Genomic DNA, 27,096 nt, shown 5'->3' on the forward strand with positions numbered 1-27,096 from the left:
TTACAGACTTGGGGCAAGTGCTGTTAGCGAGTAGCACCTCTGAAGGCCGCTATGGCACACGAGGGGGTGGGTGGCCAGCACCACGCCCGACCGCCTTGGTCTCCCCCAGTGGCGATGTTTACACAGCACTAGTTACTCGTTTGAGGCTGAGTCGACCTAGGAGAGTCCCAGGCCCGCTTCAGATAACCGTCACTGGTATTGTTGACCGTGAGCAGAAATCGAACTCGTGTGGGCGGGTTCGTAGCGCGGCACGCTAACCACTACACTGCCCGCTACCCACATCTCCCATCGTCACCACCACCACCATGGTGCACTGCTACCCCCTTCAAAACTGAACCCCTCCTCACCTCGCCCTGGGCGCTGTGCCATGGCCCAGGGGTAGCGCGTTCGCTGCATGTTGCAAAAGTTCGCAGTATCTGGCTCGGCGGCCGCCCTGGTTATTCCTGCCGGTGTATTTCACCACACAAATACTACGCGTCGCGTCTGCTCGACAGTGCACGTTCAAGAACTGTCGAAGTCCTTCGACGAGAGCAGGCCTTTCCATGTGTGCCGGTCCAAATTTGCCACGTTTGAAAAAAAATCCACCGCAGATTACTTCATTGAGATCACACACGGCAGCGATCATCGCCCCCACACCAACTGGAGACTCGCGCCCGATTGCAGGTCACCTTGTGACACACAAGGATAGCTGCCGCTGGGGGTGCCCTTTCGAATATTTGAGATGCGATGTGATCCAAGTCACGCAGGAAGCATTCTAAGAGGTCGCGGCTCTAACAAACACAACTGCTTATCATTTGGTCCTAAGATATAATTTGTGTACAGCGTTGTGGGATGCAATTAGCATGAATGACCCTATAGAAAATTTAATTATTATCATCATTATTATTTTAGACTGTGGGATACAAACATAAAACGGCCTGGCGTTACGTGAAGGCTCCCTTGGCTGCACTTTCGCTAAGCGTTGAATTGGTTGAGATGGGCTGTGATGTAAGGCGCTTGGAGTTGCCAAGGCATTTACGCCAGCGCCACTAAATACGTATTTTATAATCTCTTTTACATATTTTTTCTTTTTATCTTTTATTACGTTGTGTATCTCTCAAATATGAATGGTGTAATGTTATGTTAACATGTGAGGCGCTCTGTGACGATGTTATTCTGAAGGGTGCTGAATAAAATGAAGTTTGATTACAAATGAAAATCCTCATGCGTCACGTCATGAACTGATGTTGAAAGAGGCAGCGCAGTGCACTGTGGGCGCATTTCCCTGGAGTCAGTCTCGAGAGAGGAGACTCAAGTAGGGGTGGGGAGGGAGTCGATAGCACGCATGGCTGGGCAATGGAGCTCCAGACAGTGTGGCCAACATGGGAGAAGAAGCGACCTCCCATACTGACACGGACAGTAATGTAATCACACCGCAAGTACAAATAATCGATGCCTCGAGTTTCCTGGCTGGCCGCTGTCTGGGCTCCTCTCCACCCCCACAATAACTACGTTGTTGTTGTTGTTGTTAGAGACTGCTGCGGGCCGTTGCCACCGAAACTATCGGGGTAAGTGGCTACACGGGATTTTCCGTGTAACAAATATGAACATTTAGCTGCATTGAAACGTCGGAACAAGAAGTTTGCAAGATAATAATAAATAGCGACACCGACGAAGAGGTGGAAGTCACGAATACAGAAGACAGACCACGGATCATTTAAAATTGTTCCAGCGTTGTATTGTGTGTTCCTATTAATGCAATGATTTCGTCAGAATATTCTTTAAATTCTACAGAATAAAAAAAATAAAGCAACCTCACAAGACATATTATCTTGCCATTGTATTACACAACAATCCGATGGCTTTTAGTTCTCCGAGTACAAGAGGATTGCGAGAAGAGCAGTGACAACGCCGTCTCTTATTTTCCCTCACAAAGCAACGAGTTCTCTACTGGTAATATAACAATAACTCCCAAGCCTGTGCCAATCCACTGCTGGATGACTCCCTCCCCACGCCGTGTTGATCGTGGGGGTTTGTCGAGGGTGAGTGGTGGGTAGTAGGGCCGCATGACTCCATCAGATATCACGCGCCACTAATGTTCAGAATCAGTATTTACACTGGAGGAATCCGATGAGCTATAAAGATCCTTGTTCACAGATGGCCTCCATTCGAACTCAAGTAGCCGGGTTCAACAACGCAACGCTCCACGCCGCAGAGTCGGCTACAGTGAGAGGGAGGCACAGCGGGGGAGAGGCTGTGCGCCCAAAGGGAGCCTACCTGGCAACCGCAGTTAATTATGAAATGAATAACGCGGCAATGTCTCTCTTGTCTCTCCCAACACCTCATCCTACCCCCCTCCACGTGCCCTCGTTACCAACGCCGCCGATGGCGTCACCAGGTGTGCGTCACGCGAGGTCACGGAGCCCGCACGCGCGCGTGCACCTGCGAGACCAGGGTCAGAGTTAAGGTCATGGTCAGGGTCATGGTCATGGTCAGAGTCAGGGTTATGGTCAGGGTCAGGGTCCATGGTGATGGTTTCGTGACTTTAGCTGTCTTCTGTGTAACAAGTTAGTGTTTTGATTACGCTGATTTGTTTTTTCCTGTACTGTACCTGTTTATTTTAATATTTATCAGTTTGTATAATGCAGGTCGCCTTTCAAACAGACACCTGTGTAGCCTTTTGTCAAAATTATCAAATTGATATTTATAATTTTAAAGCTATGTAATCATGAATCTTATCGGTGTTTCATGTGAATGATGCATTTATAATAACTATAATGCTAACTTCTAAGTGACGCTGTCTGTCTACCACATGCTGTCTTGTGCTGCCTTTACAATTGTTCGTTTGTTGCGCTAATAAGTGCTGCTTATTCGAGCGAAAACTTGGGCTCGTAAAATCCACAGCACGGAAATAGATGTATATGCAGAGTAATACCCAGATTTACGTTTCCCCCTTTTACGTTGTTTCGCAAATACGTCGTCACTTTATTAACACCACTACCTGATTTGCATCGCTTCAACCCCACACTTACGTCGCTGACAGCATCATCCGTCCTTTCTCGTATCTCGTCGCCTCTCAGCCTTCCCCTCCACCTACGACCCTGCACGTCGCTTTGATGTACGTCGTTGCGATATGCGGTACCTCCCGCATCTACAACATGGGCGTCGAGCCCTTTAACCGCGAAAGGCCTGCTGTGGTGGTGGAGTGTCCTGCACTGTGACCCTGGCTGGCCACCTGAATTTGATTCCCAATTGCTTCGGCGAGCATCAGTGGCGCGTGATGGATGACTCATCGTGATGATTTGTTCTGGTCGTTCGCCCAGGAAAGTGTCACCGAGTCTCACGACTCTTTTTTCAGGAGGGTCCTGCAAGATTTTCACAGTGGGGGTCGAGGGGGGGGGGGCGAATGATGGCTGAAACCATGACGCCGGCGCGCGATCGCTTCATCTAGCGTCTGACGTCACGGGAACTTTAACGTCCACTGTCAAGCAGACGGGCGTAGTTACTTTAACGGTTCATACACCCGACGTATTAATCGGGGCGGCCGCTGGATTCGAACCGTGAACCTCAGCAACAAGCGGCGAACGCGCTGTTGGGGGAGACGCGGGTGTGGGGGGGGGTGTGGGGAGGAGTTGTCGAGTGCGTGTGGGTGGGGTTGCCTTGACGCGCCAGCCAGGTGAGCATGCACCGTTGCCAATCAGGCCCCTCGCGAGCTCCCAATTAGGCAGCTCCCACGTGGCGACAGCTGTGCAATCGTCATGTCCATGTGCAAACAGGTGAATGATAATAATGATGACAAATAATGAGAAGGATGTGTTTTGATGATGCGGCGCAAGCACAGACCGGTGAGATGCGCAGCATTTATTGAAAAGCAAGACACACGTTGTGCACAATATACAAAAAGTATAAAATTTTACATGGCCCCCATTCATCGCGAGGGCAGGCACCGCGGGCAGTTCACCGCGAGGCTGGCAGCTTGTGCCAGATGTCGCATCATCACCCACAACGTATACATCTCCACCAATTGGAGGGCGCGTGTGCGGGCGCAGTCTTGTTGCGAGTGCTCCGCTGGATGAGGGCCTCCCCGCGCCGTGCGGGTCGTCGGGGCGATGTAGCCATACTTCACCATGCACGCTGATCAGTGCAGGTCCGTTAAATGCGGTGAGCATAGATGTGGCAGCATAGAAGTGCAGCACAACAGGTGGATTTTTAGCTGGATTGCCCTCGGCAGTTCATTCCGACCTGATCATTTCGCGGTCAGCGGTCCATCAGCCTGCAACTACCCACTGACTCACCTACTCACCCACACACTCACCTACTCAGCGGTACATCAGACTGGAACTCACCTACCCGCACACTCACCTACTCACCCACACACTCACCTACTCACCCACACACTCACCTACTCAGCGGTACATCAGACTGGAACTCACCTACCCGCACACTCACCTACTCACCCACACACTCACCTACTCACCCACACACTCACCTACTCAGCGGTACATCAGACTGGAACTCACCTACCCGCACACTCACCTACTCACCCACACACTCACCTACTCACCCACACACTCACCTACTCAGCGGTACATCAGACTGGAACTCACCTACCCGCACACTCACCTACTCACCCACACACTCACCTACTCACCCACACACTCACCTACTCAGCGGTACATCAGACTGGAACTCACCTACCCACACACTCACATACTCACCCACACACTCACCTACTCACCCACACACTCACCTACTCACCCACACACTCACCTACTCAGCGGTACATCAGACTGGAACTCACCTACCCGCACACTCACCTACTCACCCACACACTCACCTACTCACCCACACACTCACCTACTCACCCACACACTCACCTACTCAGCGGTACATCAGACTGGAACTCACTGCCGCTGCACGATGTTCGAGACTCCTCACAGACATTGACCCAGTTCAGTACAACATGCAACTGTTGATTAGAGCTCACAATGTATGCATTCTAAGCACTCGCTTTTACTTACAGTATTTGCTTCATGTATCCCCGAAGCCTATTTCACATGTTTGTGGTTCCTTGCAAACAACTTATCCCGCATCCATTCTGATTAAAATATGCCTTGAGAGTATTTGGCTGATATACATTTCTACGTAACAAGCCACTTCGTTGAGCTATCATCTGTGGCTCAACCCCGTAGAAAAAGAGCTACAGCTCAGTCGGCTTTACCTGATAAAATAAAAAAGTGGTTGTTTATAGTTTAGAAATAGTTTAGATATTCCCATTGCACTATTAGTAATGTCACAAGGTAAGCACACGTGTCCTGTTGGGGAGTGTCGAGTAAAGGTGTCACGAACAGGACGACATCGTTCATCACACCGAATAATCGGAGAACCTCAGCTCTCGGCCCGAGTGTTTTTCGAGGTCGTGGCCGCATTGTCGTTCGGCACGGTGTCTGAAGTTTCGCCCCACAGCCCTGCAGCAGGTTGATGGAGCGAGACGTCGAACATGTATCGTGCTCAACGACGCCGCGGTACAATTAAATTTTTTTTACAAGAACCGCATCGGAGAGCTGTACAGCGCCAGCGAGAAAAGCGATACGCAGTCGTGCGGTGTCCATTATGGCCCATCACTTCTACGGGCGCTTTCCTCAGCCAAAAGCCACGTGGTTCTGCATCGCTCGCCTACGAAGAGCAGCACGTTATGTGCCAGTCACCCAATATACATTTTATTTACAATGTTATTTTTTGCGGTTAAAGACAGAGGTGTAAATGTTGCATCGAGTCGTAAATTAACGTCGATCTTTAAGCTCCACAAATGCGTGTGCCGAACTGCTCATGGTTGGTTATAATTGGTGTGTCATTGTTCCTGTTTGCGGATTCAAGTGAACCCCCACCCGCCCCCTTTCTGCAGCCACTAGTGGCCGTTACATTCACCACAATGTTAAAATTTGAATCGATTCTTGAATACAATCATGACGTTGAATTGCAACACGATTCACAGTTGATTTTTGAGGATGAGGTCCCATAGAGTAAAATGTTGTGTCTTACACCCTCCTCCACCCGACACAGCAAATGCATAAAGTCGTCACGTGATGAACAATCGTGGCATATTACCGCTTCAGCAGCGCTAACGGCAAATTGTTGTTGTTGAGAGCGATCCACACACGTATCGATTTGGTACCACGTGTCGCTGGTAAGTTACAAGCAGCATAATCAGGCTGTTGCCAGAATTCAAGTTTGAATTGCAACAATTCATGGAATTGCAGGACTCCAACCCAACAAGCGAAAAACATAATAAGACGACAAATCACATCTAAATCTTACACAGGGTGTCCATAGAGGTATCGTCTTATATGAACGAATTATGATGAAAGACAGCAGGTTGAAGTGCGTGGTTGAAACGATGGCAGCATCTTCTCCTGTGTACCCTTCTGCTTGCGTATATTCGACAAGGCTCGAGCGCTATCAGCCCAACCAATGAAAACGATCGCACCCGATGTGGTGGCGAGCATCTTGGGGCTCTGAAGCCGCGATAGGACGAGCCGCCAATGCCACGGGGGAGACTCATACCAGGTGTGTGTGAGGTTATCAGAGATGTGGATATTGTATTGTCAACATCTTCACCATTCATGGCTTCACCAAGCTGTACCTCAACCAGCTCAGGCTTCCCGTCAATCACGTGACTTCTGTGCCGCTATTCCCACTCTGAATCCGTCCCCCCTCTCCCCGCCACCCCCTGCGAAAATAGACGCTGCTCCGTGCACCATCTTCCACCCTCTGCTCATCTCTCCTCACCCCTTTCCTCCCGTTTCTCAGTTCATTTTCCATCCTTTTCCTCTTATTCCCCATTCTTTCTCTTCTCCTCTCTTCCCTTTCCCATCTCTTTCTCTTTTCCCATTCATTTCATCCTCGACTCTGCTCTCCTTCCCGTGGCGGTGTAGCCACGGGGGCACGCTGCTGCGATGACGCATTGATCCATCGCGCTATCCGATGTTGTCGCTCCACCTTCTGGCTGCCACTCCGTCCGCACCCACTCCGTCGTTATCTGTGACCGTCTGTCGTGAGCCCATTTCGAGCGACACGTCCTGCCCTAGCGCCGCTCAGCGTTTCTCAACAGTTCAAGAGGCGCCATTAATAACGTGCGCGTTCTCTTTCCTTCGATATGAAAATCACGTGACGACATCTCGACGCGACCAAGTGGCCACCCAGCCCCCGTGTGTGCCCTGCAGGCCTCAATTTGTTGCTGTTCACTAACATCACTTGCCCCAACAGGCTGTTAAGGCTACACGGGGGATCTTTGTCTTTGTATTTTTTATGAATTTAGCGAATATCGCTGTCTAATTTTAAAAAAGAAGAAGAATGATACTTCTACGGACACCCGGACGCAACAGCAAAAACAATGCCGGCGATGGAGCTCGTTTGGACGTCACCTTTTGGAAGAATCGTTGTCAAAAGAAAAAAAACATAAAGAGAACATTTGGAGCGCCCCCATATGCGAACTGTGATGGACGTCCGTCACAGTTTGGTGCTGCGGAGGGCGATGTCCGCTGGGGGGATGCCGTCTTTTTCCGCAAATCCATTCGCATCTTCCTTCTCCGTGCCCTCCTCCTCGTCCTGTAGATCCACACACGGCCACACGCGTGCAACGCGACATCACCAAACGTCCCAGGATCTATGACAACATAAGAATAGGTTTTACACTTTCTGCCAATAACACAGGGAGTGTTAAGATGTTCAAACACCAAATGTAGATCGAGGCAAGGAATCAAGTTCGCGTTAACCACACGTACTTGTGGTGAACATGCAAACAAACGTGCTCTGGTAATTAATATATGTTGTCTTTGAAACAGATTGGCCGACACCAGTTCCCAGGATCTTCCTTCCCCTCTCCTTATAGACCGCGGGGGAAAGTGGCGCTAATAAGAAGATACATTAATGCCCAGCCGTTTTGACAACCCACTGCAGGATGAAATCCTCTCACACGCCGTATCGCTCACGGGAGAAGTCGAGGGCAGCAGTGGGTTGTGTTGTACTGCCCTCTGCTGCCCACGACACCTGCTACTACACACGCTCGTCACGCGTGGTGGTCGCCCTTCCAAACACGTGGCCATGCTCAACTCAGCTTAGCCTCCGTGAGGTCTGTCAAAATCGCACTTTTACAGTTCACTCTTCACAACAACTACAACCACCGACGCGTCGCTGCAGGAAGAAGGGCACCGCATGGCGCGCTTTCAGAGGCGCATGTGCGGCCGTCTGGAACGCTCTTCCCTCCGATATGAGGAAGACACTGGGAACTATGCACTTTGAAATCTTCCAGATTGAAAACTCATTTCTTGAGAACGGCTTTTCTGTGTTTCGTTTGTTGCCCCCCCCCCCCCCACTTCGGATTGGCACGGTTGGCTCCACACACGGTGCGAAGGAGGATCAACGCACACACACACACACACGTGTACTCAACGCACACACACGCACACGTGTACTCAACACACACACACACACACGCGTGTAGACCGCGCGGAGATGTAGGAGAGGGGCGATGTTCACCGTGTAGGTGAGGCTGTGGACACGCAGCAGGCGCAGCAGGGTTTGGACGAGCGGGTGGATGAGACGCGAGTTGACGGGGCGCACCCGCCCACGACCTGCAATGCGCGTACACACACACACAAAGACAAAGATCCCCCGTATAAACTTAAACAGACGTCTTTGAGGGGCAAGTGCTGTTCGCTATTCGCACCTGTGAATGCTGGCACGACGCGTGAGTGGGTGGGGGATGACCAACACCACGACCGGCCGCCTTTGTCTCCCCAGTGGTGATGTTTTTACACACCGCACCAGAAGCTCAGTTGAGGCTGAGTCGATCTAGATTGAGGCCCAGGACCGGTTCAGACAATCGTCTCTGGTGTTAGTGGCCTTGAGTGGGGAATCGAACTCGGGTCCATCGGGTTTGTAATGTAGCGTGTTATTCGCTGCACTACCGCTCCCAATACTCCACATACGTACACACACACGCGTACACAAGAAAGTACACACACATACACACGCGTGCGTGCACACGGGACTCGTACTTGAGATGATGCTGACGATGAATCCGGCGACGACCACTCCAATGCAGCCCACGGCGCTGTAGTAGAGGTAGGAGATGGAGTACCACTCATCGGCGATGGTCGGCCTGGGGAACAAGACAAATACAAAGATCTCCCCGATAGCCTGAACAGACTTGTTGGGGCAAGTGCTGTTCGCGAGCACCTATGAAGGCTGGCACGGTACATGAGGGAGTTTGTGACGAAACGCTAGGCCCGGCCGCCTTTGTCTCCCGAGTGGCGATGTTTACACATCACACCGGGTACTCATTTTAGGCTGAGTCGACCTAGGGGAGGCCCAGGACCGGTTCAGATAATTTTGTCACTGGTGTTGGCCGTGAGCAGGAATCAAACTAAGGTAGCCACTTTCATAGTAGAGCACGCTAGCCGCGACATTACCGCTCCCCACACACAAGGACAAAGATCCCCCCCCCCCGTACAGCCTTAACAGTGCTGTTCGCGAGCACCTATGAAGGCCGGCACGGCACACGAGGGGGTGGGTGGCCAGCACAACGCCCGACCGCCTTTGTCTCCCCAGTGGCGATGTTTACACATCACACCGGGTACTCATTTTAGTTTGAGTCTACCTAGGGGAAGCCCAGGACCAGCTCAGATAATCGTCACTGGTATTGGCCATGAGCGGAAATCGAACTTGGGTCACCTGTTTTGTAGCGCAGCGCGCTAACCGCTACGCCACCGCTCCCTTTCACACACACACCCACGTGTGTGTCGACCTCGGGGAAGCCCAGCGCGAGGCTGACTCATGACGTCTAGTGGAGGATCGTTGAACTGAACAATTTAGTTCCGCGGTTCAATTTGCAAGTGTGAGTTCGCGTTTAAAGTCAATGTAAAAAACAAATAATCTGGTTCGTAAGTGCGAGTGTTTATAAATCTGGTGCTATATTTGTATCGCACCTTAGTCCAAGGCACTTTACAATCATTATTAAATTGCATATCAAAGTCCACAGATTGCCATTGATTCTTGAAGTGACTGAAAGGTTAAGAATGCTGGCTAAATGAGCCACTGAGGACACTTGGTCAATCCACCGCTATGGGATAGAGCGCCCTCAGAGAGGCTCAGTCGCACGCGAGGTGAGACTGGTCAAGCGAGGGCGACCGTGGGCGAGCAAGGGCGAGCAAGGGCGAGCGTGCGGTGATCCATCACTCACCGCATTTCTACAACGTCGGCCACCGTCGGGGAGAATCCCGTCGGGGAGAATCCCGTCGGGGTGACTATGGTTGTGGTGTAGTTGCTCATCACGTTGCATCCCGCCGTGGTCAGGGGTAGAGGTCGCGTCTTGATGGGCAGGGCCGGGTAGAGCTGGGCACCGATGCCCACCCAGAGGGACAGAAACAGCCCCACGAAGAGCCCAGCCAGCGCACCCTGCCAGGAGCGAAGAGGCACGTCACGGGTGCGGCGGTCTGCAGCTGGTGATGGGGCCGTGGAGCTGGGCGGGTGTCGTGAGTGTCCTGCCCAGGGAGCTCGCTGTCCGAGCACGGAGCTGGGTGCTCGTGCACACTGACTCCCCACATGACTTGTTCTCCTCCTTCCCCAATTCATAGTTGCTGGCACAAGCACAGTGTGTGTTCCCACTACCCAGTAGTGTAGCGTAGAGTTCCTGGGTCCTGGCCCAGGAAATAGCATCGGGGGGGTGGGGGTGGGTGGGGAGGTGGGGGTGGGTGTAATGCCCTGTCCAAATTTCCCATGCGTTTTTGGAGACCCCCACGTGCTAAACAATTATCGGGCGCGTGCACAGTGGAACGAGTTAATTTGCATATGAATGGGGAGCGTGGTGGGGGGGGGGGGTCGCGAGCACCGAAGTTGGAGAAACCCTGCCTGGTGATCCTACTGATGCATTGCAACGGATGTGAAATTCAATGTTTTGTCATTGGTGCACGTGGTACGCGATGTTACGGTGCAGTTTGGTGTGGTGCAGTGCAGTGCGGTGTGGTGCCGTGCAGTATGCTGTGGTGTGGTCCGGTGTAGTGTGGTGCATTGTGGTGCGGTGCAGTGTGGTGCAGTGTGTGCACTCACCAACTCGTTGGCCCACGGGAAATAAATTCCGAGAATGAAGAGTCCGAGCAAGGGCCCTCCCATCATGCCCAGGATGCTTAGCGCGGCCTGTACACACAAACACAGTCAAATATACACGCAGAGGCGAACGCTGCTGTCGCGAAGGTGATTGGTCACAATCCAGTCACCGACGACCCCGAGGAAGAGTCGCGGAGCACGAGGGAGAGAATGCGCGTGGCAGCGACGTGCTGCGGGTGCGACGCATTCACCTGCAGCACGTTCCCCAACAGCGACGCCACCAAGGACATCACGATGCAGACGCCTCCGAAGAACACACCTGGCACACGCACGGAGCACGCAGAGTCACGCTGCTAGGTCGGTAACTTCTCATCGTTGTCGTTCCCTTCATTGCACCTTGTCATCGTAAACTAAATGAAAGTGTTACTCTCCGTGTCGTCGCCTGGCCTTTCCGGCCTCGGTCGAATTAAGGCCATCTACGATGTGGTGCGCCAGGGGTCGCACTCAGGCCCATCAGGGGACACCAGTGGCCTTGCAATGAAGAACACTGAGTTAGAGGCGGCTGTGGGGGTACATTGTGGGCAGCAGAGGGCAGTGCATCAAGCTCTATAATTGTGTACACATCCCAAAGAATACAACTACAGGAGATCGCCAACTCATAAAGAGTCCTAACGTTGCATGAACGTCACGGAGAGAACCGAGCCCTGATACTGCCATGTGCTCGTTCGCCCCCAACACTGCATGGGTGATGGCCGCTCTTGTCAGCAAATCTCAACATCGAAATCCATCGTTGAAAAGTCGTAATTTTTTTTACGAATCTGTAACCAATTGATGGGTTTCCTGAACCTGAAAATTAAAAAAAATATAAATATCTGTGCGGAGATGAATCGAGGGTTACCTGTTAATTTATTAACAAATAACGCAGAATGTCCACCTACTCGCGAACAAGAACGTATGTGTACAGCAGGAGAGCGGTGGTGCAGCGGTTAGCGTCCAGAATTATGAATCTGGCGAGCAGAGTTCGATTCCCGCTCACGGCTAGCACCAGTGACGATTACCTGAATCTGTCCTGGGCCTCATCTAGGTTGACTCAGCCTCAAAAATGGGTACCTGGTGCGATGTGTAAAACAGCATCACTAGGGAGACGAAGGCAGCCAGGCACGGGGCTGGTGGACCACCGCCTTCATAGGTGCTACTCGCTAACAGCACTTTCCCCAAAAGTCTGTTCAGGCTATACGGGGGATCTTTGTCTTTTTGCACAGTAGGGCGCGCAAGTGGTGCATTAGCCAGCCATCTCAGCCTGTGAACTCATGAAACCTGGGTCTGTCCCGTAACCCCTGCCAGCAGTGAGCTGTCGACACTTCACGTGATCGTTTCAAAGTGCACCTGGCACGGGCGCAGTGTTGACATCCCCGCCACTTAGTGACAAATGGTGACAGTATTTTTTATGTTGTGTGTGTACGTGTTGTTGTTGTGTTGTTGTGTGTGCACATGTTGTTGTTGTGTGTGCACGTGTTGTTGTTGTGTTGTTGTGTGTGCACGTGTTGTTGTTGTGTTGTCGTGTGTGCACGTGTTGCTGTTGTGTTCTTGTTGTTGTGTGTGCACGTGTTGTTGTTGTTGTGTTGTTGTGTGTGCACGTGTTGTTGTTGTGTGCACGTGTTGTCGTTGTGTGTGCACGTGTTGTTGTTGTGTTGTCGTGTGTGCACGTGTTGCTGTTGTGTTCTTGTTGTTGTGTGTGCACGTGTTGTTGTTGTTGTGTTGTTGTGTGTGCACGTGTTGTCGTGTGTGCACGTGTTGCTGTTGTGTTCTTGTTGTTGTGTGTGCACGTGTTGTTGTTGTTGTGTTGTTGTGTGTGCACGTGTTGTCGTTGTGTGTGCACGTGTGCTTGCTGTGCGTACTCAGGCCCTTGGAGGTCCACGAGAGCTTCCTCTCGGAGGCTCCGCGCAGGAAGGGCAGCCGAGGCCTCAGAATGTCCTCCAGCGTCACGGTGGCCAGGGCGTTGATGCTGGACGACACCGTGCTGGGGTGGGGGCAGGGGGAGGGGAGGGGGGCGGGAGGGAGGGAGGGAGGGGGGAGTTTGCGCACAGCAGCGGATTGAAACAAACCCCTGCTCACACACGCGTGTGTGATACGCGTGTGTGATACGCGTGTGTGATACGCGTGTGTGATACGCGTGTGTGATACGCGTGTGTGATACGCGTGTGTGATACGCGTGTGCGATACGTGCACGTGTACAGATGGAGTGTCGCGTGCCGTGCGCGTGTCTCCCACCTGAGCGTCCCGCTGTAAGCAGCAGCCACGAAGAGACCGGGCAGCCCGGGGTATCCCCGGAACAAGTTGACCACCAGGTAGGGCAGCACCTGGGGGAGGGGGGGGGGTTACAAACACACACGCGCGTGCAAAGACAAAGATCCCCCGTGTAACCTTAACAGACGGTTCGGGCAAGTGTTGTTAGCGAGCACCTATGAAGGCCATCACGGCACACGATGGGGTTGGTAGCTAGCACCACGTCCGGCCGCCTTTGTCTCCCCTGTGGCGATGTTTACACATCGCTCCAGGTACTCATTTGAAGCTGAATTCGCCACTGCTATTGGTCGTTCGTGGAAATCAAACCCGAATCGCCGGGTTTGTAACACCGTGCATGAACCATTGCACCACCGCTCCCCAAACGCACACTCATGAATATAATAAGTTGGCGGTCTCAACTCGTAACGCGCCGCTGCAGAGCAGTGTTCACTCGCTCTCGAAGAGAGAGAGTGAACGACTCAGTGAGAACGACTCAGTGAGATAAAGAACGACTCAGTGAGGACGACTCAGTGAGATAAAGAACGACTCAGAGGCGCCAGGAGGAGGAAGCACAGACCAGCAAGAAGGCAGCAGTCGCAGTAGCCAAATGGTGACCCGGCACAAACAGTGTTTCAAGCTCTGCGGTCCTCTACATATTAAGGTACTCTCAGCCAATGCACGACGGTTTACACGTGGGAGAAAAAACATCTACAAATTTTCGAGCTAAGGTTTTGGTCAGGATGTATTGTCATGCTGGGGGTAGAGTTCTTGCTACTCCTGGTGGTGAGCAACTCAGGAAAAGCGGTTGTGAAAAAAAGTTACGAGCTGACCACAGCATCGTCGTTGCTGAATCCTCTACCCAGTGTCGTACCTGATCGGGGGCGCTGATCTCTCCATTAGTGAAGGGGTCGCAGTCCTTGTAGAAGGCGTGGATGAGGAGGCCGCACAGAACCACGCACCACAGGATCAACACCAGCCCCACCAGGTTTAAATAGAGAGCCCTGCAAACAAACAAAGATCCCCCCATGTAGCCTCAACAGACTTTCCAGGCAAGTGCTGTTCGCGAGCACCTATGAAGGCCGGCACGGTAACCGAGTGGGTGGTTGGGTCGGTGGCCGGCACCACGCACGGTCGCCTTTGTCTCCACGTGGCGATGTTTGCCCACCGCACAAGGGACCCCATTTGAGGGCCATGACCAGTTCAGACATCACTCGCGACTGATGTTATCTGTGAGCAATAATCAAACCCAGGTTGTCTGGTTTGTAGTCCAGCACGCAAACCACTGCAGCGCCGCTCCATACAGCGCCACACACATGCGTATTAGTGAAGGTATATCAAGGACAAGCATGCACGCATCTGCAATCCATATCTACACATCTCAAGTTTCCCGTCAACCACGTGACTTCTGTGTGGCCACCCCCACTCTGAATCCCCTTCTCCCCGCCCCCTGGGGGAACAGACGCTGCTCCGTGAAGCAGCAGCAGCGTCGGGATCCTTCTACATCAGCAGTGACTGGTCGCTGTTGATTGTTGTTGTAACTTTTCGACCCGCCCCTACGGGACATATGTGAAAAAGAGCTTCATAAATAAACATTCTGATTTTGATTCGTCCCAATCCTCGTCTTTCCTGACCCTATTGGTCCCGTTTCTCCATTCCTTTCCCATGCCTTTGCTGTTATTTCATGACTCCCCCCCCCCTGCTCCCCATTCACACACTGCCCGCCACAAACACAATGTGGCACCCACCCCGTGAACACCTCCCCCTCCCTACGGATGGGGGCGCTGTCTCTCGCTGCGAGCCCTGGCGGCAGCCTCACTCACAGCTTGGCCTGCACCATGGAGCGGCAGGCGATGTAGCGCTGCACCTGCGACTGGTTGACGCCGTACACGGCGAGCCACGTGAACCACCCGCCCGCCAGGATCGTCCAGAACGTGTGGCGGCGCAGCGGGTCCGGGTCGAAACTGGAGGGGTGGCCCGGGGGGGCGGGGCGGGTGGGGGACAGAGGGGGGGGGGTCAATGGACAGGGGATGGGAACCAGAGCGAGTGAAGTGAGATCAGTGAAGATTTGAAGCTGCAATCTACGGGCCATGTATTTGTGTGTGTGTGCATGTGCCTCCCGTAAATCACGTGCCATCTGTGTGGCCACCCCCACTCGGAATCCCTCTCCCCATCCTCACATCTCGAGGTGGGGAGATGTTATCTCCCTCGCCTGGTATGCAGGAGCTCGTGTGTTCGATGCCAGACCCTGACGATGTCTCGTGGATATTTGGAGTTCGCGTGTTCTCTTTCTCCTCGTGTTGGTGGCGTGGATTGTTCTCTGAGTTACTCCGGTTTTGCCTTCCACGTTTAGAAACAATGCACGCTTCGATTATTTGACTGCGACTATAAATCCCCACGTGTGATGTTGATCATAAAAGCCACTTCGATGAGAAATTCGTTATCTGTGGCCGAGTCGCCTCTGGTAAAATAAAATAGCTTAATTTATTTTGGATAACACCACTCAGCAGAGGTACGCTCTCGCCAAAGAGGATGGGTACACAAATAACCTGCATCCGAGGTAGGGATTCAACCCGTGAGCTGTTCCACGAAGCAGAGAACCAGCAATGAGTATCTAAACCTGTCCTGGGCCTCCCCTAGGTCCACTCACCCTGAATTAAGTACCTGGAGCAGTGGTGGGCAAACTTCGCCACTCGGGATACAAAAGCGGCCGGGCACGGTGCTGGCCACCCGCTCCCTCGCGTGCCATGCTGGCCTTAATAATAATAATAGGTGCTCTTGTCCAAACAGTGTGTAAAAGGCTATACGGGGGAACTTTGTCTGTGTGTGTGTGCACGCGCGCCGGCGCTCACTCCCAGAAGTTGAGTCGGCTCCCGTTGGCCGCCTGCTCCCACACGACGTTGATCCCTCCGGCCAGGTTTGTGCCCTGCACGATGACGGCTATGAAGCCGGCGACCATCACGCCGCACTGGAACACGTCCGTCCACACCACCGCCTTGAGGCCGCCCTGCGGAGCGACGCGCACACAGCACAGCAGACGGGGCCCGGGGCTCGTCCTCCTCCTCCTCCTTGCTTCCTCTCGCGCGGTGCTCTTCATTGCGGGCCCACTGGTGGCCTGGAGTGGCCTTCAGTGCGGCCCCCGACACAGGATTGCAAGACTTTGTCTTCCAGGCGGTGTGGCGGCCCTCACTCTGACGCCTTATTGGCGAAAGTGGCCTCCCTCTTAACATAAGTGACGAACACTGCTCTAGCGCATGGCACATTTGTGTTTATTATATACGTCCAGGTTTCAGTGTTTGCGAGCCATGTACACTAAACTAAGTGAGCCATAGCGCTCTTTGTCACGGATGACCAGTACAAGCGTGCGTGCGTGCGTGGTCTCGCCAAGGGTGTGGGGAGCGCACTCAGCTACAATTCTCGCTTACGCTTAATATCAGTGGCGGAATATCTGAATCAGTCATGGGCCTCCCCTATGTCGGCTCAGCCTCAAAGTGAGAGTACAGTACCTGATGCAGGCGGCCGGCCGGGCGTGGTATTGGCCACCCACTTCCCTTGTGTGCCGCGCCGGCCTTCATAGCCGCTACTCGCTAACCGCACTTGCCCCCGCAGTCTGTTGGAGGCTATCGGGGGGGTCTTTGTATTTGTCGTCGTCTCACCAGGGTGCAGTAGAGAGTGCACACGGCTCCCGTCGCCACCACCGCCCCCCAGAGGTTGAAGCCGGTCACTGCGCGCGGCGACAAGAGGCGCGCGTCAGCGCGCTCGTCCGCACGACTCAACGCGTCCGCAAATACCGACTCGATGCATTTGGCCTTCATAGAACAAAGCACTCCCCACTATATATTAGCCCACGCTTCTGGCAATTGCCCTTCTTCATAGCACGTACATAGCGAGGAGAGAGGCAGAGTGGCGAGTAAGGGCCAGTTTACATCATGGAGTGACAATTAGAATTGTAAAAAAAATCTGGTGACCATTTCTTTTTTCTTTCAAATAGGCCAATAAACAATGACACCAATAGTGGCGTATAGTGAGTAACAGGCCCGTAAAAAGGTGCCCGCGCCTGTGTGTGTGCAAACGCCCAGGTGTACATGTGGGTCCAGGAGTCCAGACCAGATATGGCACGCTTCAGTACCACGCGAGGTGGTGTAACGTGGGAGGCTCCAATTGCCCGATGTCGACAATAATCGCGAATTACGTAAACGAAACGAATTTAAATGAGTGGAGTTATGAAGTAATGAACTCGTTTTGGCCGTACAAGTTACACTGATACGACTCAATCTTGGTTGCGTTAAGTGGCACCGATTTCTGCTCTGGCCCATGGACTAATGCACACGTACGTCACATTGTCAGTCCACTGCGGGATTAGGGGGGTTTTTAACCATACTTCACCATGCTGGTCAGTTCGAGTCAACACGGGCGGGGCGCATAGACGTACCATAGTACAATACAACAAGGGATGTTGCTGCACCAAGTGTATTGCCCTTGTCCCGCACCTCCGATTAGCACGGCTGGCTTCGAAAGAAGTTCATCGTACGAAGTTCAAGTTCAACATACATACTTGCCCTCTGGTGACAACGTAGGGTCACTCCACCCCCTCCAGCCACTAGAGGGCGTTATATTAATCACAATGCTAATATAAAATGTATTATCGAGTTATTGCCATCGAATAGTAATATGGTAATGCCCCAGGTGAGACTTATCCCGGTCGCTTTGGTTGCCACCTGGTGTACCCCAAACAACACTTCAGACTGGAATGTGCTGCGTTACCTTGGTTTAACGCGAGAGCCGGTGCGTAAATCACAATGCCCGTGTAGAGGATCTGCGGTCACACGCAGACACACAACACGTGCTGAGTCACGTGCCACGTGAGAGCACATTCAAGCAGGTGGAATTCAACGACGGACATTTGATTTTAGCTGGAAGGACCCGAGGTGCCCACACCAAGATTTCTGTCAGCGTTGCCAGAAATTTTCAGAACAAAATAACAACAACAAAGTTGATTCTTGACTAAAATTGCTACGAAAAAACGTGCCAATGCAATTAGTTGGCATTGGCAGTCCTGTGACGACACTGCAGGCCTGTGGCGCCGCTTGACTTCAGCATATGGTGACCGCGCGTGCTAGGCACGGGCCGTGGGGTGCACCTCGGAATGAAGTGAGGTCCCCTATACGGTTCCCCTCCTCTTCGGCGCCCGGAGGGGGGGGGGTCAAGTGCGGTGCAACATCACCGCCTGCACACTGACTCGATAGCCACACCGCTGTCCAAACATCAACACGACGTCAATCATGTTGATGGCGCTTGCCACCAGAATCTTTACACTCGGGGTGAACTCACGCAAATGCATCGGCAATGTTTACCAGCACTGACCAATGCACTCCGAGCACATTGCCGAGTTGGATGTGTCCATACCCATTGTGTCGTTATCTTATTTGCAGGGGAGTGCGATGGTTATCTGTTATTCTGGAAGGGCCTTCTGCAGGGTACGAGGGTCACTCTCGACTCGTGTGCGGCGTTTTTGTTTGTAGAAGGAGAAAAAGCGCACAGTCATGCCGTTTTAATTGTAGAGCCTTCTGTAAATCTACTGCTGGACGAAGGCCTACACATACCCTGGCGGCGGTCGTGGGGGTGTTTGTTGACCATACTTCACCACACTGGTCAGTGCGGGGTTTTGTGAAGGACCTAGGGTGCAAAACCGGTTCGGATAAATATCGCCACTGCTTGTTTTACCACGTGGGGCTCATAGCGTCGTGCGCTTACCATGGCGCCACCCTCCCATGACCCCCCCCCCCCCCCATGTTTACAGTTCTCTTAATCAGTTAGCTCTTAAATCCAGACCTGTCGCGCACACTTTGAATTAACGCATCCAGCTTTAACCTTGACCCCTACATCAACGAAGTTGAACTTCACTCAGTGATAACCAGGGGTTATCATGACAGCAGGGGGAAGGTTATAATGCCGCATTGTCAAAGATAACTCAACGTCTTCAAATGCAAATGTTTCCACACCAATAGAGTAACTGCCCACAGTCCAATGCGGAATTTCTTCTCTCGCTATCTGGTGCCCTGTGCGTGTGTTACACGAGTTGTTTGACAACTGCTGGCGGTAAACCATGTGTTATTGCTGTTGTTACTTCTTGTTAAGTTAGGACATTCCCCTCCACTCTGCAATGATAGCCACTGCAGACAGTCTTGGGCTGTAGTCCTGGTAACAGAAGAGCTACTTAGCTGAACGGGGCCTTCTTACCAGCTGAGTCCGACTCTTGAGTCCATCGATCTCTACGTAACTCTGTGGATGTCCATGTCACTTTTTGGATATCTGTATCACTGTGAATCTCTGTGTCACTCTGCGAATCGCTGTGAAACATGATGGATCTCTGTGTAACGCTACCTGATCACGATGCAACTTTGTGAGTCTCTATGTAACTCTATGCATCTCTATATGACTCTGATGTCCTGTCCACTGAGCTGTGCTCATCGTTCTTGCAACAGAGCTGCTTGACTCAACTGTGGAATTTGCTACGAATCTATCAGCTTATTTAAATTTAAACTGCATTGCCCACGTTCTAAATGTATTCACGCAACGCAATGTAATGGACGCGTCGACGTTAATCCCGCAATTATTATACTAACCTCGACCAAAAACCTGATGAATTGAGGGAAAAAAACATGAAAAACAAAATTGATGAACGGTTCAAAGATTGCATCTGTAATCCTACATTTCTTTCAAAAGAAAATGTATTCGTGCGTCATACATTGGTGTTCATGGAAATCAGTGTGAATAATTGTCCATTAAAAAAATAAAAATCCCTATGCGATTTGTTAAAATAAAATTTATGACCAAATGCGGGCCACCCTGTGTGTTTCCCTGACCTCTGTGTCCGCGTGCACGAGTTCGCACTGCGCTCCCATCGGCCAATGTCTTGAAGGCAACAGCAGCAGCAGCCGCGTTGAGTGGGAGTGGTAGCGCAGTTGCTACAGCACTATACTGTACGCTATAAAACCCGGCCACCTGAGTTCGATTCCCGGCTACGGATGTCACATTCATTGGCGAGTGTCCTCTCAATGGGCCATTGCTCCAACCTTCTCCCCCATCCCTTCCTTCACCAATCAGCAATGACCAGCGTGGTGAAGTATGGTCAATTAACTCCCTCCCCCCCAAATGCCCAACACACCATAAGGAGGGTCTTAATCCCGCAGTGGAATGACTGGCAAAGGTCCCGTAAATCACAATAGCCCCGGTTACATAACATGCGGAAGTAGCGCGTCACAATGCCCATAAATGCCTTCGCTCGTGACCCTGACGGCGTCGAGGTGCTCTGAGAGCCAGTGGCGCGAGCTTTGAAGAGTCCCTTCCAGGAGCCGTGGGCTGGTCCCAATGGGGCGTGCGAACTCAGCGACACATTACTGCACACGTGGTGGCGGTTACGGGACACGTTGTGTTGGGTACATTATATTGGATACATTACATTGGGTACATTACATTGGGTACATTACATTGGGTACAGCACAGCACTTGCCCCAAAAGTGTGTTAAGGCTTTTAAAAATGTATATATCAATAGTTACATATACTTAGACAATCGTGGGTTAATATTAATAATTTAATTTTTCATAACGTCGTTCATGCGAGCTGCATCCCACGACGCTGTGTTGGGGTGAGTGGGGATGCAGGCTGCGAGGCGAGGATGGTGGTGGGGAGGGCGTAGGGGGGGGTGATTGACAGCGGGGTTGTCTCACCGTCTGCACGATGTACATCGCGGTGGCGCAGAGACGAACCGACTGACCGAACCGCATCTCCAAGTACTGCGATCGGGGACGAGAGGCAGCACAGACACAGACACGCGCGCGCCGCGTCGTCGTCGTCGTTCCCGGCAACGTCGCCGTGAGACAAAAGAGCATCTCGAAGTGTGCCCAAGCGACATCGCTCGTCTCCACTGGCGCTCCTGAGTCAACGGTAGAATGTCCACATTACCATGTCGATGACCAGGATATCCGTTGTGTACGAAAGATTGTCACTGGCGGCTCAGGATGCCATATGACTGATACGCTTGTCAATAATAATAATCGATACGTGACTTATACGTAGCCACCCTCCCCCCCCCGACCCTAAACCCCTCCCCTCTCACCGCCGCCCACTTTGAGAACAGACGCCGTTCCGCCCTAGAGCAGCAGCGTTGAGGCCCTGACGCAGCCTACTCCTGCCTCTCCTCCTCCTCCTCCCTCCTCATCTCTCTCTCGACGCTTTGCCCCAATGCCTCAGCTCATATTCCATCACCCTCCCCATTTTTTATCTTCTTCTATCTTCCCCCTTTACCTTCTCCCCTCCATTACCCCCTTGACTCTGCTCCCCGCCAAATTCCTCGTGCAGAGCAAACTGTCAACTCACTGCTTCACTCGGAGGGGCCTCTTGCGCGGTTGTCGGTCATTGGGATTGTTCGACCATACTTCACCACGCTGGGTTACGTAAAGGACCGGGAATGAGGGCCCAGGGCCGGTTCAGATCACTCCCGCTGGTGTTATTCCTGGCTGCTCGGGGTCACAGCAGCAGCAGGGCTGTAGCCACTTGCACCACCGCTCCCCCCTCCTGGGTAACAATCTGTGACCGCACGCGATGGCGCGCACGCCCCCAGCAGTGGCGCTCATTCAGACGGAGGCGACAGAGAGACGTCGAGACACGGCCACGTGCTGCTCGCGTGTGGAAGGCCCGGCGTGAAGGACGCGCCGGGCACAGGCTGTTGGTTCTGTTGCCGCGCCGCGATGACGTCGGGTGGGCGGTGGGGAGAGGCGCGGGGGCACGGGTGGATGTGAGAAACTTGCCCATTGATTGAACTACCAGCCATTGCGAGACGCGTTACGCTGCGTCTATGACGAGAGATGTCCATACGTGCGCCATACATACCTGTAAACGGTTTATTATTTTAACTATTTAATGAAGTTAGTCGTATTGGCTAGATGAGTTGGGGCGGAAAGCGGTGGCATTGTAGTTGACGCACCGCGAGTGAATGCCAGGACCGGTCTTGTGCGCACCCTTTGCCGCACCGACCAGCAGCGTGGTGAAGTATGGTCATTCAACACCCACCCCCCCCACACACGTGGTCGACACGGCGTGGTGGAGGCCGTCATCAAGACCACAGTCAAAAGACCTCGCGGCCAGCCCCACCATCATAGACACCTGCATGGCAAAGCACTAACCAGGATTAAGACCTGCTTCGCCTTCTGAGATCGGCAGCTTTCAGGATCAGGCAATGATGACGGTGAAGAATAGCTAAGCAATGGTGATGCTGGCGATCACGACAGTGATGATGTTGATATTGTTGTTGTTGGTGATGATGATGTTGATGTTGCTGTTGGTGATGATGATGATGTTGATGTTGTTGTTGGTGATGATGTTGTTGTTGTTGGTGATGATGTTGTTGTTGATGATGATGTTGATGTTGTTGGTGATGATGATGTTGATGTTGTTGTTGGTGATGATGATGATGTTGTTGTTGGTGATGATGTTGTTGTTGTTGGTGATGATGTTGTTGTTGATGATGATGTTGATGCTGGCGCACCTCGTATGTGCTGGTGACCCCGAGGCGGTAGAAGACCGGCAGGAATCCCTCGGCGGTGGCGAGCACCACCAGCAGGTAGGTGAACGAGAAGCAGGAGAAGATCGCCCCGAAGCGGTAGATCTCGGCCGGCGTGCCCAGCACCGTGACCCCTGCGCGCCGCGCGAGCAACACGCGGACACCCAACGCGAGTCTAGCACCGTGGGCGCAACGGCGGCGACGAGACGTTAACTCCCTCGCCTGGTATACAGAAGGTCGTGGGTTCGATCCCGACCCTCACGCTTGTGCATTTGCAGTTTGCATGTTCTCTAGGTCCTCCGGTTTTTCCCTCCACATTTAAAAACGTGCGTTTAGAGTATTTGGCTGCTCTACATTCCCACGTGAAGAGCCCACTTCGTTGAGTAATAAATTGCGGCGAGGTCGCTTCTGAGGAAAGGCTCAGTGGCTTTACCTGGCAAAATAAAACATAAATCTTGACTTAAAGCTTTCGTGACTGCAGAAATGTATGTTCTTTAGGTCTTTCGGTAAAGTCACGTAGATAGGTACCAATTAATATAAATAATAAATATAAAATAATAAAAAACGACGACGTTTCGATCACAACACAAGCGATCGTCATCAGGAGGAAAGAGGGGGAAAACACAGACCGTCAGAATGTTTATTCAGACTGTAGGAGAAGTCCGATGAGCTACGAAGGGCTCTTTCATAGATCTCCAGTAGGGGCATGTGACAACGATGAGAGTGTACAATAGGTAGCCAGTCGTGCTGTTCACGAGCACAGATAATGGCATGAACGGCACATGAAGCGGTGGGTGGCAAGTACCACGCCCGGACGTCTTTGTCTCACATAGGGTTAAATAATTTATTTTGACAAATGTTTAAATTGACTTCAATGAACATCGATGCATGCATGCGTTTTCATTGGAAAATTAATGTAGGACTTTTCTGACGATGAGAGCTGCCTTCGTTCACACACATAAACACACTAATTGATCTCGTTCGTCTTTCGTAAAAGAAAATAATCAATTTTTAATTTACTTTTAGGCCACCCTGTATATCTATATACTTTATTTTAAGACCACGGCGTTATTGACCAATGTGTTGAGTTTTGTTTGTTGTGTTCTTTGTGCTGGTGCATCACTGCCCAACGCAGCAGCAGATAATTTGTGTTTAAATTACGACTTTGCAAAAAGTCGTGTAAAAAAAGACGCAAAACGCACGATTATCTGCAATGTGTAAACGCCTCTTGTAAATAAACTCCCCCTAATGCAATCATTAATGTACAGTCCTTTGTTAATCCACTGCTGAATGACGGTTGGCTGCCACAGCTCTGGCTCGAACTCGCCGCGCTGATTAGTCTAGGTTCGGGTGAAGACGCGGGAGATATCTCTCGTCTCTGATGTTCGCCGTGGACGGGAATCGAACTCATTATGACCATCGCAGCACGCTGACCCACCGCGCCCTTTTTGTAAATCTCGGCCAGGGGCCGGCAGCCTCTGACTCCAAAGCCGCACGCGGTGGCTCTTGAAGGACTGCGCCGTGGTGACGCGTTCTTTGTGAAGGACCACCACCGTCTCGCGTATTCACCACCACCATCACCACCACCGTGCATTGCGGCTCTGGACATATTCAGTTAGTTTGAGTTGCCGAATTCTAAATAAACGGCTCGTGTTGTGATGTCGGTTGCCGACTCCTGTCGAAGTGCTTTGGAAAGATTTAGGAGCAGATTCATCGAGTCGGAGAACACGGATCGGGGCCGGGATGACAGGCGGGGCGGTGAGGAGTGGGGTGGAGGGGGGTGGGTGGAGGGGGGTGGGTGGGTGGGGTGGGCGGAGGGGGGTGGGTTGAGGGGGTGGGTGCAGGGATCACAAACTCGCGTGTTCATGGCCCAACTGCTGATCTTGACCACGCCGTGTCACTCATAAAGGTGACCGTAATCACGGCGGCATCAGCCAAGATGATTCTTTATGTCATGCTATTACGACTGGCAACGCCTCTCCTATAGGTTACAATATAGGACTATGTGATATGAATATGTTCTGTAGGACCATTACCCGAAACGTCGCTGATTATATATATTTTCAGGCCACAGTCTTACTAAAAAATGCATTAAGTTGCATTGATCATTTAAGGGCTACTCCTCATTACTTTCGATGTGTTTAAATATGTTGTTATTATGCTTATTCAAGAACCAAAATGAGTAGAATGATCGCGTATATTTCTAGATTTGAAGCTTTCGTGACTGCAAGGATTTATACTCTTAGTTCTTTCACCTGAAGACGGAAGCTTGTGTTGCCTCCGAAACGTCGTGATTTTTATTGTTTTATTTTTATTAATTTTAATTTCATTTTTTACCTACGTAACTTTACCGAAAGAACTAAGAGTATGATCGCGTATATCATTATGGCGAAATAATCATCATCAACATTAACATAATCGCAATAATAGCAATGGTAGTGATGATCAATATCTGCCGTGATGATAACAGTTTTCATGATGTAAAAAAAAATGTTGATTACAGTAACAGCAATGATGACGACAGTAACGACTGATGATGATGATGGAATTAATAATGACTGCACTATCGATACGATCAATAACTCACATAATTAAGTGACAATATCGATAATCTCAATAACAGCGATGTGGATGATGAAGATGAAAGGAACGATTGATGATGATGACAGTAACGATTGATTACGATGATGATCGCAGTACTAATTGATGATGATGAAGATGAGTGTAACGATTGATGATGATGATGATGATGCTCATGATGACGAATACGGCAGTAACAATCGACGACGATAGCGAAGGTGACAGTAACGATGACCGACGAGGACAGTGACGACGATGAGAATGCCGACAGCGACAGCGGGCCCATGCGGGGTGCCCGCACGGTAGCGGAGGGGTCACTCACCGGACATGAAGCTCGCCGTGAGGGACAGCGCCACGGGGGCTGCCGACATCTGGCGGCCTCCCACCAGGAAGCCGCCCGCGGTCTGCTGCGAGCGGTCGAAGACGGCGTAGTAGACGCCGATCGCGGTGGACACGAGCAGCATGGCAGCGAACACCACGTAGTCCCACACGCCGAACGCGCCGCGGGAGTGGAAGTCTCCGTCGTCCATCCTCGCCGTTGATTCCTGCTGCTGGCTCCTGCTGCTGCTGCTGTTTGCGTCTCTCTCTCTCTCTGTGTCTCTCGGCTTCTGGAAGCTCCCTTGAGTGTCCCTCTAGATCGCGAGTGTGATCGGCTCTCGGTAGCGGGCGGTCCGCACGACGAGATGACACGAGATGGTTAGGACCCCCCACCCCCCTCCCAAGGTTTACGAGGGTCAGTGGGGAGGCTCGTCGGGTCTTTAGTGGCCGTGGAGGTTTTGTCGGTGACGGTGAGTTGGTTATGGTGATCTTGCCGATGAGGTATCGATTGTGATTTCGTTGGTCATGAGGTGTTGGTCGTGGTTATATTGATAACGCGGTGCTGATTGTGGTGATGTCTCGTTCTTGGTGATGGCTAGGGTAGCGGTGTGGTGAGGGTGAGGGCAGAGAGAGTTCCCCACGAATGCGTGCGAGCCACGAAGCCTGCGACAGGCAGCGCGCACAAGCGGAGTCGAGAGCGTGAGCGTCAGCGCGCGTGTCTGCCCGTTAGATCGATGATTATCTATATGTGCTCTTTCTTTTATATTCCGGCGTCCGCGGTTATCCACTTTTAAAATGCTGCGGCTCTCGTCGTGATTATAATTATATAGCGGTTATATCGATGTTTCATACGAATATAACATTTACATCATTCTTATCGTAAGACACGCATCTGCAAGCGTGTCGATGATGATGATGATGATGGAGTTGACGTCGCCGATGTTTGTCGATGTCGTTGGAGCGCCTCGGTATCGATGATGTCGATGATGATGATGGTGACGGTGTTGACGTCGCCGATGTCGTTGTCACTTTACGCACGGGGCTCGGGACCGCGCCGAGATTCCGCCGCGCGTGACCCCGAGGAGCGCAGCGAGAGCAGCCGCACAGCGAGGAGGCGACTCGCGCTCCCGCCGCTGATCAAGAGAGAGAGAGATGGAGGGAAGGCGACTGACGACTCCCTGGCATGGACGCGGAGGATCTTGCGCAGCGAACCTACGACGACTACGACTGCGGTCGTGGTCCGCGTGTTAAATACCCGCGAGGAAGG

General features: G+C 52.0%; 1 protein-coding gene across 5 annotated transcripts; it reads right to left on the minus strand.

Moving 5' to 3' along the window:
* Positions 1-3,825: 3,825 nt before the first annotated feature.
* Positions 3,826-27,096, minus strand: LOC144727945 (sodium-coupled monocarboxylate transporter 1-like). Of its 5 annotated transcripts, none has more exons than XR_013587458.1 (17): positions 25,834-27,096; positions 22,917-23,065; positions 21,100-21,165; positions 18,133-18,184; positions 17,025-17,092; positions 16,221-16,375; positions 15,192-15,332; positions 14,243-14,372; positions 13,357-13,445; positions 12,984-13,105; positions 11,337-11,404; positions 11,089-11,175; positions 10,223-10,437; positions 9,039-9,142; positions 8,518-8,612; positions 4,710-7,587; positions 3,826-4,622 (listed from the first exon to the last, which is right to left on the minus strand). XR_013587458.1 is itself a non-coding variant. In XM_078607085.1 (16 exons), the coding sequence occupies exons 1-16, from the start codon at positions 26,039-26,041 to the stop codon at positions 7,489-7,491; spliced, it is 1,848 nt and encodes a 615-aa protein (XP_078463211.1). In that variant the 5' UTR covers positions 26,042-27,096; the 3' UTR covers positions 3,826-7,488. The 5 variants fall into 5 exon arrangements, 1 of the variants encoding a protein (XP_078463211.1); XR_013587457.1 differs by having other exon boundaries at positions 3,826-4,642; XR_013587456.1 differs by having other exon boundaries at positions 3,826-4,642; positions 4,690-7,587.

Source organism: Lampetra planeri, chromosome 27 (genome assembly GCF_965212315.1).
Source record: "Lampetra planeri chromosome 27, kcLamPlan1.2.h2, whole genome shotgun sequence".
NCBI classification, from domain to species: domain Eukaryota; kingdom Metazoa; phylum Chordata; class Hyperoartia; order Petromyzontiformes; family Petromyzontidae; genus Lampetra; species Lampetra planeri.